The sequence below is a fragment of the Penicillium canescens genome, assembly GCF_028828765.1.
Source record: "Penicillium canescens strain IBT 15451 chromosome Unknown utg000008l_segment0_segment0, whole genome shotgun sequence".
NCBI lineage: Eukaryota > Fungi > Ascomycota > Eurotiomycetes > Eurotiales > Aspergillaceae > Penicillium > Penicillium canescens.
In genome coordinates this window covers 412408-428453 of record NW_026703970.1, presented here as the reverse complement: position 1 = coordinate 428453, position 16046 = coordinate 412408, and the positions used below count along the sequence as shown (strand labels likewise).

General features: G+C 48.4%; 5 protein-coding genes across 5 annotated transcripts; 2 read left to right on the top strand and 3 right to left on the bottom strand.

Moving 5' to 3' along the window:
- Positions 1-434: 434 nt before the first annotated feature.
- On the bottom strand, positions 435-2342 carry N7446_011035 (serine hydrolase domain-containing protein; the record flags this gene model as incomplete). The annotated part of the gene is made up of 5 exons (XM_058519778.1): positions 435-1227; positions 1278-1509; positions 1568-1594; positions 1656-1769; positions 1817-2342. 5 exons carry the CDS (start codon positions 2340-2342, stop codon positions 435-437), a joined length of 1692 nt encoding a protein of 563 aa, XP_058367302.1.
- An 897-nt stretch (positions 2343-3239) lies between these two features.
- On the top strand, positions 3240-3542 carry N7446_011034 (uncharacterized protein; the record flags this gene model as incomplete). The annotated part of the gene is made up of 1 exon (XM_058519777.1): positions 3240-3542. The coding sequence occupies one exon, from the start codon at positions 3240-3242 to the stop codon at positions 3540-3542; it is 303 nt and encodes a 100-aa protein (XP_058367301.1).
- Positions 3543-3653: 111 nt separating this feature from the next.
- Positions 3654-6512, bottom strand: N7446_011033 (OPT family oligopeptide transporter). Its single transcript, XM_058519776.1, has 8 exons — positions 6200-6512; positions 5581-6141; positions 5403-5519; positions 5066-5347; positions 4754-5017; positions 4523-4700; positions 4167-4456; positions 3654-4102 (listed from the first exon to the last, which is right to left on the bottom strand). The coding sequence occupies exons 1-8, from the start codon at positions 6491-6493 to the stop codon at positions 3767-3769; spliced, it is 2322 nt and encodes a 773-aa protein (XP_058367300.1). The 5' UTR covers positions 6494-6512; the 3' UTR covers positions 3654-3766.
- Positions 6513-8036: 1524 nt separating this feature from the next.
- On the bottom strand, positions 8037-9617 carry N7446_011032 (Zn(II)2Cys6 transcription factor; the record flags this gene model as incomplete). The annotated part of the gene is made up of 4 exons (XM_058519775.1): positions 8037-8766; positions 8819-8943; positions 9001-9284; positions 9335-9617. The coding sequence occupies 4 exons, from the start codon at positions 9615-9617 to the stop codon at positions 8037-8039; spliced, it is 1422 nt and encodes a 473-aa protein (XP_058367299.1).
- Positions 9618-10134: 517 nt separating this feature from the next.
- On the top strand, positions 10135-11916 carry N7446_011031 (uncharacterized protein; the record flags this gene model as incomplete). The annotated part of the gene is made up of 4 exons (XM_058519774.1): positions 10135-10297; positions 10351-10501; positions 10561-11809; positions 11884-11916. The coding sequence occupies 4 exons, from the start codon at positions 10135-10137 to the stop codon at positions 11914-11916; spliced, it is 1596 nt and encodes a 531-aa protein (XP_058367298.1).
- Positions 11917-16046: the final 4130 nt, after the last annotated feature.

Sequence of the window (16046 nt, the reverse complement as noted above, 5' to 3'; positions counted from 1 at the left end):
CCCTTATCCTCGAAATGTGAGTGAGTCGGAATTTGCACTCATGCCAAAGGATTCCTACAAATTTAGGGACAAAAATGTCTAGCTGGTGGCCTTAGATTAAGCTCGAATGCTCAAACCAGACCCACGGATGCTTTGAAAAGTAAAACACTAAATTCATTACCTTGACCCTTGCATGCGAGATATTTCGCGTTGACAAACGATTGTGATCCAAGTAGCCCTTGTTTAATCTTTCAAGCACGGACCTTCTCTGTCATATTGGTTTAGTCCTTATTTGCAATAATATCATTGTAACCTTTTTCTCCGTTTCTAATTCTAACTTGGTCGCGCCATGCCACGATCCTCCGGAGCAAAAGTTGATGTCCAATACAGGCTAAGCTTGACATATAGCATTTAATAAACTGTATAAAGCCAGCCCTACCGTGGTCATCAGCAGGCTAAACCCTAGGGATAGTAATGCGCAGCGCGCGGGGAGATATAGCGGCAGCATCTCCGTTGTCATCCAGTTCGAACTCGAACTCCGTGAGGCCAATGTTGCCGTATACAAATGAATCAAGGAGAATCCAGGACAAACAAGAACTGAGGATAGGTCCAGCATTTGATGCCGAACTGGCAGCGTGGATAACGGCTGAGAATGAGGTTCGTCCTGCTGTCTGTAGACCATTTGGTTGTAGACGGATACTTAGCGCCGTACGATCTGTCATCTTTTCCAAAGCCATCAAGGTTTCAAACATGTCAACAGAGTTGCTGATCCACTCTGTGATTTTCAGCCCAGGGCCATCATCAGCCGTGATGGTAATCGAAGAGTTCGAACCATCACGCGACAGAGAATATGTCCCCGCAAATCGTTGAGACGCTTGAATTCTGGCAACTTCCTCAAGTGTTGGGAGCACAAGATCTGCAATCATTTCGGCAACTGTCGCTGTCATCTGGTGCGGGTTGCTATCACCAGCAAGCAGAACGGTGAAGCCAGCATTGTAGTCCGGGGAAAGACCTATAAAGCTTGAGTACACCCCAATGTCCCCAGCTTTGCTATATAGATCAACTCGACGACTGTCAGTTGTGAAAGAATAAATCTCCCATGGTGCTCCAACTGAGTGCTGTAGGGATGAGGTATGCGTTGCTGGCTTTAACCATCTTCTTGTGATAGCTGGGTCAACCAGAGCACTTGAAAGGATAGCCCGACCGACAGTAGCCATGTCTTTTGAGGATGAGAACACTCCTCCGGCCCTAGCAAAAGGGTAAGTATCTTGCGCACTACGCTCTGCGTGGGCACTTACGGGTTTTCATCACCAACCGTATAGTTGAACCAGCTGTACGTCTCGTTGGAGGGAATCACCCCAAATTGCGGCTGAGGTTGAAGACCAGACCGGGTTAGGTTGAGTGGCTTAATCAGACGATCAATTAAGATGTCTTCATAGTCGGCCTTGGCAATTGCTTCCAATGCGTATCCAAGAATTTGGTAGCCTGCGTTAGAGTATAGCGGCGTATGAGAGGTTGCAGCGAGGGGACCTATGGAGAAAAGCCCCATTAGAGTTAGATCAAAATTCACACGATTTCTTCTACTCACGCGCTCTGAACACGCCGTCAAAAAACTCTGGAAATACCACATTAGTCAATCAACCATAGTAATAATACGAGGATCTTTAATGACTTACGTTTTCTACCACATGCATAGGCACTTTCACAGGTAAGCTGGTCAGATTTTGGAAGGGGAGGAAATCCTTGCGCTTGGAGGGCAGTCCACTGCAACCCAAGATCTCCGAATGCATCTGAAATTCGTTAGTCTGACGGTCACATTGCATATTCAATAACTCACAGTCTCTTAGAATACCGGCTTGATGACTGGCCAGCTCACCGATGGTCACGTCGTGCCATTGTACATAGTCAATTGCATCTCTTGTATGTTTCGCTTTGTGATTGGTTCGTAGTTCAGGAACGTATTGGGCCACGGGATCTTGGAAGTATTTTGTTCCATTCAAGGTCATGTAAAGAAACATAGTCCACAATTTTGAGATGCTGCCAATGCGAAAAACGCTGTCTTCGTTCACTTCTTGAACACCTACTGAACCATTTACAACTCCACCATCTGTATGCGAAAAGCTAAACGCCGAATGATTCTCTTGGCCGCTGAAAACCTGCACCGAAAATGACGTCGACGGGAGGCTTCCATTATCAATCGCTTCCTTGAGCTGTAAAGTCAGACTCTCGGTCGCCCTGAGGAAGATGTCGGATTTTGACAGCGCAGTTGGGGCCGGGAATGCTGGCCCAAGAAGGGGACATTCTGATATTGTTTGGGCATTAGCACCAAGGGCTAGAAACGAGATCACCCATGATGAGCGCATATTGTGAAAAGAAAACAGTGAGGTGAATAACAATGCAGAGTGACTTGAGCTTTACGGGAAGGTTGTAGCTTATGTTGTTTTTGTAGAATTCCGAGTAATCCCCTGGCGGCCGCTTTACATTTCAGGGTCGCGGAATTTGAGCTAAAAAGCCAAACAAAGAACATGTCGCACCGTAAGGTTCTATCGCCAATTATTTATTGCCTTGCACATGCTGTTCTCCTCGTGTAGTTTCCAGTTCTTACCCCCGCTGATTAGCGGGAAAGACTTGGCCAAGTCCCTAGTCCGACGTTGATGTTCCAGAAGATCAGGATTTACATTAAGCGAAGCATCTTCTTTGTCTCCCATACTCTCCTAGACACTAAAAGTGCGCCGTGGCTTCGTGTCATTGGTAATGTTTGGGATTGTGCCCAGGAATGTAATTTAATAACAAGTGGTGGCCCCTTGGTTCTCCCTGTCACAGTGAATTGTGGGCAACAATGCGATCACAGTACAAATTGAAAGACATAGAAAGAAGGCACATAAGGCCACTTCCACGGCACTGTTGATTAGGTTGGTGGTCTTGGTATTACTACGAGTTCAATGTACAGAGTGAACATGCATCTTTGCTTCGCAATAGGCCTCTATTTATTGAATATTGATTGGCTATCTGAGTAGCTCATCTACAATTACTTCTTGCCAATCGGCCTCCTCAAAACGTGCAGGGGTTCCAACAAAATCGCGTGACAACCCATATTGTGATCGCGCTTGCATCCATGTCTAGATTTGCATTAGCTAGTTTAAAGCTCATAATAAGACCGAAAACAGAAAAAGAACTAAAGTACAGTATGGAGAACTGTCGGACTGATGTGAGATGATAGAGACGCAGAGAGCCCCAGCGAGACTCGCACCAAGATTGATATGGTGGGTTTCACCTTAAGCCTTTCACTTGTTCCTTCCCAACTTGCGCTCTTCCTCATCCTCTCCGTCCACCGTTCCTTTGACTCTGCTTCCCGCCCTTCTGTCCGGTTTCCACTTCCCTTCAAGCCGCTTCTCTCAATAACCACATCTACCATGGACGCTGGATTCAAGATCGGCATTGAACTGGAACTTTTACTCGACCCAAAACGAAGAAACAACAAGGACTTCGCAGACCTGGACGATTTCGCTCAATTTATTACGCGACCCATTGCAATGCTGCGCGCTGTCCCGCACCTCGAATGATGCAGGAAGGCGAATAATATCATACATGTCTCATAATATATGTCCAGATTGTATTCATCCAGATTAATTCTAGATGCCATGAAGGGGCAAGATATTAGATTAAAGTCTGTATTCCGTAATTATCTTGAAATAAGGCAAATCAGCTAAGATCTAACCCCAAGATCGACGTAGTAACTCGATGTATGTTGACAGCCCTGTGGAGATCGACCCCACTGCCCTATTCACTACTCCGTGGGACACCAATCGTAATTCCCCTCGGCATTGTTCCCCCACCACGTTGGGAACGGATGTGATATTCCACCGGCCCCAAAGACAGCGAAGGAGAGAATGAAAAGGACCGTAAGACTGGCCCCATCAAAGGCACCAGTGATGAGATATGAGTAGTCCTTGAAGATGCGGGGTCGGTAGTTCCGGAGGTAGTACTGGACATACATACCGCTGAGAATCCAGCTGAAGAGAACACAGGTCTGGCTTTGGTTGTATGGGATATATCCAGCATATTGAATGAATTGTGCCATGTTCAGCTCGGCGACATCGAATTTCCCGATCTTTGGTACAAACTGGAAACGGAATATGGGTCAGCTTCGGCTTTAGGTAGAAGAGAGATGGCTGAGGAGTGAATACTTGATAGAAGAGCCGATGAACAACCACAGCAGCGCCGCCGATAACTATACCAATAGGTACCATAGAGTATTGGCGCCCCGTCTTGTATAGATATGATGCAAGGGCCCACGAGGTTGCATTGCTATTGAAGGCTTGTATAGTCGCACCACTCCAAGATGAGTTTCCGTTGCTGTCGACGAGAAGATCCCGGTTACCAGACACAATAGAAATCATAACGGCGTAGTTGATGAAGCCACCAAGTATAGTGCCGTAAATTTGGGTGACGAACATGATGCGGGGAGGAATTTTGACTAGGTAGATATGATATCAATGTCGGCTCGAGATTGGAATCGAAACTGAAAGCAGAGACCACTTACGGTATTCACCCATCTTCAAATCATTAGACAGGTTGACTGCATTGCTGATAACATTGTGCGACCAAGCAGCAAAGTACATATTACCGACCGGACGCCCGGGAATCATGAGTCCTGCCAGCATTTTTGATAGATTGTTGGTAGCAATTCCATTGCCATAGCGGGAATATAGGATGGTACTCTAGAGCGTGGTCTTGTTAGAGGTGGCCCACGGACGCTTTGCTTGGTACTCACGAAGGGTGCAATTATGATTCCGACAATCAAGGCGACCACATACGCCCACACAGGCAGAGTAACATGCTCTTTCGTAACCACAATAATACCGAGAACGAAGCTGCCCACAAGGATCAAACCATACCACCACCACGGTACTTCTGTGTAGTGTTTGGTCATGTGCGTATGATGGCGATCGTCATACCTCCCTTCTTTGGCACTTTTGTATGCCCGTCGAATATCTTTGCCCCAGAAGAGGATACAATGAACAATTAGAGCACCGATCTAGAGCATGGTCAGCGTGTGAGGAAGAAAGTTCGATAGAAAACATACTGCAGCATTTGCCATGAACATAGCAAATGCAAATGTTCCCGTCAACTTCGGCAAACCGTATTCGAACAATTTGACTTCATCGAGAACACCGCCGGGGAATACGTCATCTATCGGGTACCTGGTACCGTTGGTCATGAGCATTTTTGTTGACATGAATGGCAGCGATCTCGCATTCCAGCCGTTCCCGTAATAGATTCCGATCATGGCGATAAAACAGGCACCGATTCCTGCGGCCTGGTGAAGCTGCAATTTCAAAGGTAGAGATGTTTGAAAGGATGTGATCTGTAGGGGTCAGCCTTGTTGCTACAAGATGCACCTGTGCGAAATAACTACTTACATATTGCCAATCGAAAGAAAGAGAGAAGAGACCGAGGCCCTGGTTTGTGGTAGAGCCACCGAAGATATTGTTGAGTACGGCACCCTTGCTGCCCGTCGCCTTTTGTGCGGCCAGACACTGCGCTTCTGGTTAGACCAACGAAAAACGAGCATTTTCTGGTGATTTTGATGTCACATACCGGAATAGAGACAGAGTTAAGCCACGGAAATATGTAGGCAGGAATAATTTCATAGAGAGACATCCCGGTGAAGGCATACCAGAAATATCTGAGTGGCTTTGAGTTCTTCACTTGTTGCCAATGAAGGCCCTGGAGGGTCTTTACAGTAGGCAAAGTACTCCAGTAGACGGCCTCGGTGTGCCAGACAGCGATAGGACGCATAATTCCACAGAGCCCGTATCCAAACAGACCAATAGAGATGGTGCTCAAAATGACGGTGGCCGCACTAAGGGGAACGTTATAGAAGAGATCTTGTGCCGCAAAGACTGTCGAGGCTGCTGCAGCATTTGAAGCTGACGTCGCAGTGATTGCACATATCGAGTGCTCCTTTAGACTCCACGGCCCATTATTTAAAAACTTGAGAGCTAGAATCCACCAAGGCATTTTTCCCTGGCCCCCTTTTGCCCTCCAGCGAGCTTCGTACGCATCCCCGCGTGGAAGAAATTTCGCCCAGGCATTTCCCACGAAGTAAGCGATGAGTACGATAAAAGTTCCTTGGATTGTGATCATGGTCGGTTTGAACTGGAAATCACTTTGTCAGAAAGATTGGGGAGTATAGCAAAGAATAAGGTTTATTCACTTGATAAATCTGATACATCACAGCTTGGAAACAAGCCAGAGCGGAGGCCAGGAGGATACTTCGAAAAGTCAGAACATTGTCGAAGTCGTCTCGCAGTGGTAGCAAATGCAAAGCAGCATCTGCACCCGTGACGATAATTGCATCCTCGTTTTCGATGTCGTTCTCGCCGCTAGGGTCGTTTTCACTGCCTTTTGGTGTGTCTTCAGTGGCGACAGTGACCGCGGACTTTTCTTGGATAGAGTCCTGGGAGTCGGACAGGCTTATGCCCGTAGACTCGGCCATGATCGGTGACATGGTCTATTGCTGCTTGTCCAGAGAACTCGAGAATGTATTTGAGACTGGTACTTGCACGCGCTTCTTATATGAACGGGACTGATACCACAAAGTACGGAAATGAGGCAATCACACTTACCCAGTTTGGAAGGCTAATTCTCTAAATTTCTCAGGCGATAACGACTTACATTGTAACTTGTCCCCATCCAGGTAGCACGCCGAAGCCCGGGCCTATCTTTGAAGTCCGGTTAATCTCACTTTTTCTTCCTTCTCGGGGTAAACCAATATCTTCTTTCCGATTAACGCGATAATGCAGACATATTTGAGCCTATCTTTGCCACAATTGGGCTGGCTGCCGCACCAGATGCTGGTGCTACTCTGTGGCATTGCGGCGACGCGGCATTTATTAGTTAGCCCCAACCTTGAATTCCATCGCGGCAGAAGAGAGATTCGAACGAGGCTAATAGGCCCATGAAACAAAAAACAATGTCGATAGAAATGTTTTGAATCACTCATCTATTGTCCCATTAGCATTAGCTGTCGACATGATTCAAAGGCATTTGGAAAACCCCGTGTGCAGACGGAGTATAAACAGGGCTCCGTCGGGCCAGCGCCACACTTAATTTAGGGCCAACATTCTGACGATGTTTATTCGTTCCCCACGAATAGTCAAGTGCCGAGTTCCTTAGGTTTCCCTACAGATAAGTGATAACGCCACGATTCGCCATTCTTCCACTGTAACCCTCCCTGCGCGAGGGGCGATTGCGCGACCGTCAATTTAGAGGCAATACAAGCGAGCAGACATGAAATCGCATTGATCTGGCTTTGGCACTAAGAGGTCGTCTAATCGCATACTCTATTTTTATTGGCTCAATAGGGTGGCACGCCTCTCCTTTATCGCGCCATCTCTTTTCTGCATTGCAAATGGTACCCACGTGAACCGGACGCACCGGTCAGTATTAAAAGCCACTTTCTCTTGGGGTGTGCAACGTGTTGTTCTAATCTCCCTTGATGGAAGAGGAATTTCCTGCATCTCTTCCGGTTCATTTAATGTGTGGGCACTTAGGCTGAATTCTTTGCATATGGCGTCCTGCATTAAAAACCCTGCATTCCAGTAACGATCTCGAGTTTCTCAAAGTTGGCTTCAAGTTTTATCACGTCTCTTGGGATGTCCTTGAGGATGATTTGGTGGCTGTCCTGTCTTTCCTTCCTCGTGCCATGCATAGGCGCTAGAGACTTGGATGCCACCGATTCGTAAGGTCTTCATGATGTCTAATTGGGGCATGGACAGGTCCTGTTCGCATGAAACCCGGAAGCTGCACTTCAATAGTGATTTGATGGGTTGCATCCCGTTTTCTGACATGTTCTTCTGTCAAGGATCTGGAACCATAGGAGGTCAGGGATCTTGGTCTAATCTGACGCTTTGTGAAGAGCACAATTCGTTTGATCAGTGTCTTGCCCCTATAAAGGAGCCTTCAGATGACCAGTCTCGCCAAACCAACATGGTTCTCCTTCGTCTGATTGGACCAACCACTTGGTAGCTGGGTTAGATTGCGCGATTTGATCAGCTCAGTAAAGCACGGCTTGACGAGGCATAAATTGTATAGGATGGAGGCTCGAGCGGATCTTTACCAATGATTGAATCCCAATGGGGCCGAAACGCATTTTCACCTTGCAATATCTCCAACCAAAGGACTCTCTTTATGTGGAAGAGAGCGTCGTCACAAGTTTCCAGCCGTAGAGAAGTGCTCAAAACCCGTGCTCGTTCCTTAAACCGTGGATATTTCGTTGTACCCATTGATGCGACCATTCCAATTGCAAGAATCCAGATATCAAGAGAATCATATATCCGATGTATCGATTCGAGTTGGTTTAGATGACCCATCAGCTGGGTGACGATCATGTCCATCATGACTGCATGCGGGTAATATGTTGGTCCTTGGATGAGGAACATATAGAGTATAATGGCGTAGCGAATGCATTCAGTTATTGGGGAGGATTTGGTGTTGTCTGCGCCCGGTGTTGACAGCAACAGTCGATGTACGACAAAACAGGTGAGATCATGAAGCCTGGTGGTTGGGAATGGTATCTGCTGAGCCCACTGGAAGACGTTGCGGAGGCGGGTAAAGACATTCCTGACTTCATCGTCAATGTCAAGGTCGCTGATATCGTAAAGGTTCTCGGATAGGGCGATCCAGTCCAACTGCCATTCGGGAATTGGGGGGATACCATCTCCAATTCCGGCATCATCCTGGGTCTCGAATTGGGGATGACCCATTATAAGCATGGACACCCTGGAGGGATGTCAGTAACATAGATAACGCAAGTGATGAAATGCCATCTTACCAGCTAATCATTCGCGCGGTCAGCGGACTGGTTTGTCGCACTGAATTGATGCCGCCTCTCATATTCACCAGTCTCCTAACTCCATTCACATGCATTTCGCTAATTTCGGTATTCCCTTTCCCAAACTAAATAGAAAAATGTCAGTGGTCGGGTTAAAAAAGTAAGAATTCGGGACGTCTCACTTCAATCGTAGCCAGGGTGATGACAGAGTTCATAGTCCCGTCTTGTACAGCAAGGGACATATCGCCAATTTTAGATCGGAGCAGACTCACGGAGTCTGCCATGAGTATTTCAGAGGATTGGAAGCCTTTTTGGGCCAGGCGTTCCTCGTCGAGACATGCCGTCTGCAGCGATACATGAAACAGTGCCGGGTCGCCCAGAGCCAGTGGCCACCAAGAGATGAGGAATGGATTTGAGGTTGCGTTCAGGTCAAGGGGGTAGTACTGAAATGCAATTTTATGGAGGACTGTACGTGTGGTCTTAGTTTTGATCGACGTGGATTAAAGGCGTACGTACAGCTATGGATGAGGCGTTGGACTTGTGCGCGAGGAAGTCTGGTCTGTGGATATGAATCAAAGGGATCAATGGACCCAATTCTGGAGCTTAAACTGCTGGTTGTATCGAGAGCACTGGCTAATCTGTCGTGCGGACCGGGCGTTGCCGTAACGTTCCATGGTATATTTGCATAGACACAATGGATTTCACGTTTAATACAGCGAGAGCAGCGCGGGGCACGGAGGTCACAGCTGTGTTTCGCCTTAGCACATGCCGCACAACTTCGACGAAGTGATTGAGGCATTTTGAAGCAGCGAGACTGTGCTGTGGAATTGAGCCATTAAAATAAGGAGAGTGTCAGCGGAATAGACTTCCCAGTCTATAACACACCGCCTTTGCCCTCGACCTGTCTCGCGCGTCGGATCTAGAGGCAACAAATCAATGGATGTTCCAAGTGGACGGTTTGCTTGTAGAATGGAGAGTTTTGCTCGCAATCACCAAATTTCTCTTGGTATCAGTTCGCAGCCCTCAATATTCCAATTGTAACACATCTCGGCATATACTTACCAACCATGCGCTAACCCGAACAGGACTAGATCCCGATTGACTTCGGAGTCTAGTCCTAAATAGGCCTTGCCCTACACGATTGCAATGGAGCCATACAACGAGAGCAATTTAGGTCCCTCGTTTGTAGAAACCCTCGCTTTTGATGTGCCCCTGATATGCTAGGGAGATCCACCTTATTTAGCTCAATCAATGCCTGTTTGTCCCATTTTCTTTCTCTACACCAGTATCTGTCAGAAAGTCCCAAGGTCTCCAAGATGGCTGCCGATATCTCCAACGGGTCAATCCCGCAACTTGAGTCGCGGACATTACTTCTTCACTCATCTCAACAGGCTGGAAGCTGGCTGGGCTCTCTTGCAGGATGGTCTACCTGGCAATATGTCGTGACCTTTCTACTTGCCGTGGTAGTCTACGACCAAGGTAACAAGGGATCACCAATCTAGATGTTATCAGAATCCAGCTAATGTATCCAGTGATGTATATCAAGCGAAAGGGCTCTATTGCCGGTCCTCCCCTCAAGATACCACTCATGGGTCCGTTCATCCAGGCACTCCATCCCAAATTCGACGCGTATCTTGAACAGTGGGCCAGTGGGCCGCTGAGCTGTGTATCAGTCTTCCACAAGTATGGTTGAACTTGCCGACGAAGTATCTGCTCGTACGTGCACTAACATAGCCCTGCAGATTCGTTGTCCTGGCCTCTGACCGAGACATCGCCCACAAGGTCTTCAAATCGCCCTCCTACGCCGAGCCATGCATTGTACCGATCGCGAAAGATATCCTCGGACACAAATCATGGGTATTTCTCCAAGGAAAAGCACACGCCGAGTATAGACGAGGATTAACCCCTCTGTTTACAAACCGGGCCATTTCTACCTACCTCCCAGTACAAGAGAAAGTATTGTCCGACTACTTCGATAAGTTCGTTGCCGCCAGCGAGGCCAACAAGGGACGGCCACTTCCTTTCATGGCCATGTTCCGCGAGATCAATTGTGCTCTTTCCTTGCGGACGTTCTTCGGTGACTACATCTCCCAAGCGGCAGTCAAAAAGATCGCAGACGATTTCTACCTTGCGACTGCTGCCCTGGAGCTAGTCAATGTTCCCCTATCTCTATACATCCCATTCACCAAGCCCTGGCTGGGAAAGCGAACAGCCGATGCCGTCCACGTCGAATTCGCAAAATGTGCAGCAGCATGCAAAGAAAACATGGCAACCGGCGCGACACCCACATGCATCGTAGACCACTGGGTACTTCACATGCTAAACTCGAAAGAGTATCAAGAAAAAGTCGCAGCAGGCGAAACAAACGCAGAAAAGCCAACGAACATGATCCGTGAATTCACCAACGAAGAAATCAGTGAAACACTATTCACCTTCCTCTTCGCATCCCAAGACGCCTCAAGCAGCGCAACAACATGGCTCTTCCAAATCCTCGCCCAACGCCCGGACGTCCTAAACCGACTCCGCGAAGAGAACCTCGCAGCACGAGGCGGCGACAAAACCAAACCCTTCGATCTACCAATGTTAGAGTCCCTCGTCTACACAAACGCAGTAATCAAAGAACTTCTCCGCCACAGACCCCCTGTCATCTTCGTCCCCTACCTAGCAACGAAGAACTTCCCCGTGACACCCTCCTACACCGTCCCGAAGGGCTCGATGATCATCCCGTCTTGTTATCCTGCTCTGCACGACCCGAACGTCTACCCCAATCCCGACACATTCGACCCGGAGCGTTGGATATCCGGGGATGCCGAGTCCAAGACTAAGAACTGGCTGGTGTTTGGGGCGGGGCCTCATGATTGTCTGGCGAGGAAGTATGTGCCGCTCTCTATGGCTGGTATGATTGGGAAAGCGGCGCTAGAGCTCGATTGGGAGCATCATGCTACCGACAGGTCGGAGGAAATTCGGGTTTTTGCTACTTTGTTTCCAATGGTTGGTTTTTTTGCTCACCGGGATTTTCTCGGTGACCTTTTTTGTTGGGCATGCCGGCTAACTTTTCTCTCTAGGATGAATGTCCGTTGGTTTTTAAGAGGCGCTAGATGTTGGAGGAATTTGTTTTTTTTTTTTTTTTTTTTTTTTTAATTGGGATAATCATCTCTCTATTGATTGGAGTTTACTTGTGGGAACGATGTTTTGTGTCTTGATCCACTGGTGGGGGCAGCATGGGGGCATCTCAACGTGATAAACAGAGATTTTTCACACAATAATTTTGACTTTGGGCGGAAAGCTAGAGGGTGAAGTGAAAGTATTCCGTAGATAGTGTGGTAGAATCTGTGAAACACTCCATGTTTTGGAAAAAAATTACTCGTTCATTGTACTCTAAAAGTAGAGTTTCATCATCGTAAAGCATATATACAGTCGCCAAAAATCAACGATTTAAGCTATATTCTAAGCAAGCTCCTTTTGCTCGATGGCTCCCTTCTCCTCCGTCATCCAAACGTCCACCTCAGCAGCCTCACCCTGGGGTAAGTGACGAGCCATGGACACAATGTCCCATGGAGTGGGTGCATCTCGGAAGACATGGTTCAGAGCCTCCAGATTGCGGTTCATGGTCTCAGGGTAGAACAAGTAGACCGAGATGGGGATCAGGGCCGAAATAACGGTATACACAATGTAGTATTGGTAACCAATGGTATCGAGAGCGACGGGGGTGATCATGACAACGACAAAGTTCCACAACCAATGGTTCGCAGTCGAGATAGCGGACATAGCGACACGAAGACGCATAGGAGCAACTTCGGTACAGTAGAGGAAGTTACCACCGAGGAAACCAACGGGATAGAAGGAGTTGAACAGGAAGATGAATACCGCCGACACAATCGAGGCAGTGTGGTTCTCGCCGAAGCTGTTGGTGATGGCGAGAACCATCATGCAGACCGACATACCAGCACCGGAGATCATGAAGATCTTTCGGCGACCGAGACGGTCAATAGCGAAGAAGGCAATGAAACTGCACAGGAACTTCCAGGTCATCGCGCACGAGGACAAAATGCGAGCCAAGTCACTGTCCATGTGGAGGTTCTCTTCAAAGATGGTTGAAACGTAGGTTGAGATCAGGTTACCACCACACATCTGCTGGAAAAATTGCAGTGCGACACAAAGGCAGAATCGGTATAGCAGACGCTCTTCGTCAGGCTTGCTGAAGCTGAAGATATCCTTAAGCGAGGCGCTGTCGACGGAAACTTCAAGGGAGGTTTCGATACCGGAGATCTCAATACGGACGGCCTCATCGTCATCAGGCAACCCCTTGTAGGCAGCCAGACTGTTGGTAGCTTCGTCGATGCGGCCGACACGTACGAGCCAACGAGGAGACTCGGGGAGGAGGAAGACCGAAACGAGGACAACCAGAGAGAAGAAGAAAGAGATAGCTAGCGGGACACGCCATTGCAATGAACCGTCGATCTTACTCAGACCGAAGTCGATCCAATTGCATAGAGCATAACCTAAACAAATACAAATACCATCCACGACAACGTGCTGTCCACGATGTTTGGCTGATGTACACTCAGACTGCCACACAGGGACGGCAACACTGAATTGGCCAACACCAAATCCGAGAATGACACGGCCGACGACGAATTGAGGAAGGCCATAGGCTGCGGTCTGCAGCACTTGGCCGATGATAGTGAGGATAGCACCCAAGAAAATGGTCCAGCGGCGACCGAGACGCTCACCGAACCATGTACAGGACAGGGCTCCAACCAGAGCACCTAGTTGGAAGGATGCAATAACGGCACCCTTCTTTGTAGAGTTTGTTGCACGCACAGCGCCCTCGGTGTCAATGGTGTCAATTTCTGGGAACACCTCCACCCAGCTCTCGAGAGTAGCGAGAGGGCCCAAGCCTGACTGGTTATAACCGAAAACGATGAAGGCAGGTGCAACGATAAGCAATGCCTGCGCTACGCGCAGGGCTTTACCTCGAAACAACATGGCCGAGATAGATAGCTGAGTAGAGGAAAGTCACTCTGGCAAGGAAAAAAACTCAAGGAAAGGTCGGTCTCGCCTACGGGTTTATACCCTTGGTCCCTTTGCTCACGCCGTGGAGACCCCGCATCATGTAATCGTTTTAATTTCTGGCCGTGGGAGGACACAAAAGTCCACAGTGGATCTATGTGCCCACCGCTGCTGGTCAGGTTTTTCAAACTCGAATGTGACTCGGTCACAGCGCCGACTCCACGGTAAGGTTTTGATCCCCGGTGAGAGAGCTGTGCCGGTTTGCCACTCCCGAGCCAACAGACGCCTGATCCACGGATGGGAGCCGAAAATCAGGGGTGTGGCGGGCTGGCGGGCTGACCTTGGTCAGAGGATCATCCTGCGAGAATCGGAGGTATCCGGCAGAGGTCCCTTCGCAACAAATTCTCGTTGAAGGGGGGCCGGGATATGGGCGGAAAATATTCTCCGTTGACACCATCGTATGCCGGGGAAACGCAGCTTCTGTCTTGGCTCTCGGCGTCAAGCGTGGGGTTTCGGTCGGTCATTGCCTAACTCGGGCCAGAAATCGGAGGCTCTCAAGGCTTGTCTCTGGCTTGTTTCGGTGTGCCTGCGCCCCAGAAAACGTGGACATGCTTGGCGGCTTGGCTCAAGCCCTACACAATCCCCACCCAGCTCGGTCACTTTCCGAATGTGTTTTGGTGTGAGCGATAGTGATTGGTAATGGCGAATGGCATAAGGTTGAGTAATCGAATTGCGCAAACGAAACAGAAGTCTGTCTTGGGCCACCTCATCTCGGGTGGAGACTTGAAGATTCGGAGATGGGGTACATCCCGGGGCCCCGGGTTGAGGTCGGGATAGGACGAGGTTCCCCTTAACGGGCAGAGTGGGAGTTTTCATCAGACTCCGATTCTACCGGCCCGAGTCATGTCACCGCTTTTGCTTTGCCGTGGGCTTCAACTGCTATAACCATCAGGACTTGGAATACTTTCAAGTCCCATCACTTCGCGTCCTGTCTATCCTTGTAATCCCTGTAACGCCTTACGCGATACCGAGACATTGTCAATCTTCGCTTCATCCCGAGTGTTCTCCAAATGTCCGATCTCCGCAAATGTTGATCCTGGCCCCCACGGGGCTTGTCTTTCACATTTTGATTGCCCCAGCACGCCGAGTTGCCCGGGTTATTTTCGAGTTCCATTCGTTTAGCCTTCGTACCCCCACTTATCAGGTCATTCAAAGGGCATCCGAGCCAATTATGGTATCAATTTGATACATCTGGAGCTGACCTTCCGACATCACCCTTCGGGAGGCCCTGACCCTAAGTCAATATGACGTGCGACCTTTTATACGCGGAGACAAGTGGAGGTCATCAACAAAGAAGTTTCTTAAGATGCGGAGACCGCGTCGACGTTAAGATCGCAATTTCCCGAAGTTCGAGACCGTTCGGCCCCATTTTCTGTGGTCTACGAGGTGGTGCAAAGATGAGCATAACTCGATTTGAGCGCAGTATTTTTTCGGGTGCCCCGGCTTCTGGTTTCCCCAGAGCGATTAGGTACGTGCACACACCACTTGTCAACTAACTTTGAACTCTTCTTTGTCACATCATTATGCCGTCAGAATGAATGACTACATAGCGAGAAAGAGTCCCGGAGTACCTTCCTTGTTGAGCTACGCTAGGCTGGAAATATATTGGAAAATAGTTTCTAGACATTGGTTTGACTTCATGATTATCCAGGCATATCTCCGATATCTTCCGTACTCTTGATCTTCCTGGGGGCAGCTTGGTTCGAAGGTTCGTAGTATCTTGACATAAGTACGCTAAACAGTGGTAGGACCCCCTTTGGTTCGTAGGATACTGGCGGTATGATGCACACTCCCAGGACGCATATAGCTGAACCTGAGCGGGTCTGGACTCCATTCTAATACCATGATAATTGCGGCATGTATAAATCAAGGCAGCAAACTGACCAAAATGAAGTATTTATACTTGCAGCTATTGTCTTCTGATGACTTTGCTTCATGACTGGTTCCCCATTTTCGGAACTTGCATAGGAAGTCAGTACCAGGCAAAGCTCGTAGATGCAATTCACCGTCAGAGAGAAACATCGTTTAGACACAGGTATATCCGTTAAAGTTGCAAACATATGGTTGATATATGAGAGGAATGAGCCGTACAGGTAAGTCGGTCGGTAAGCGCTATCACGATTGTGTGGATATCATTTATATGTCCAACTAGGCC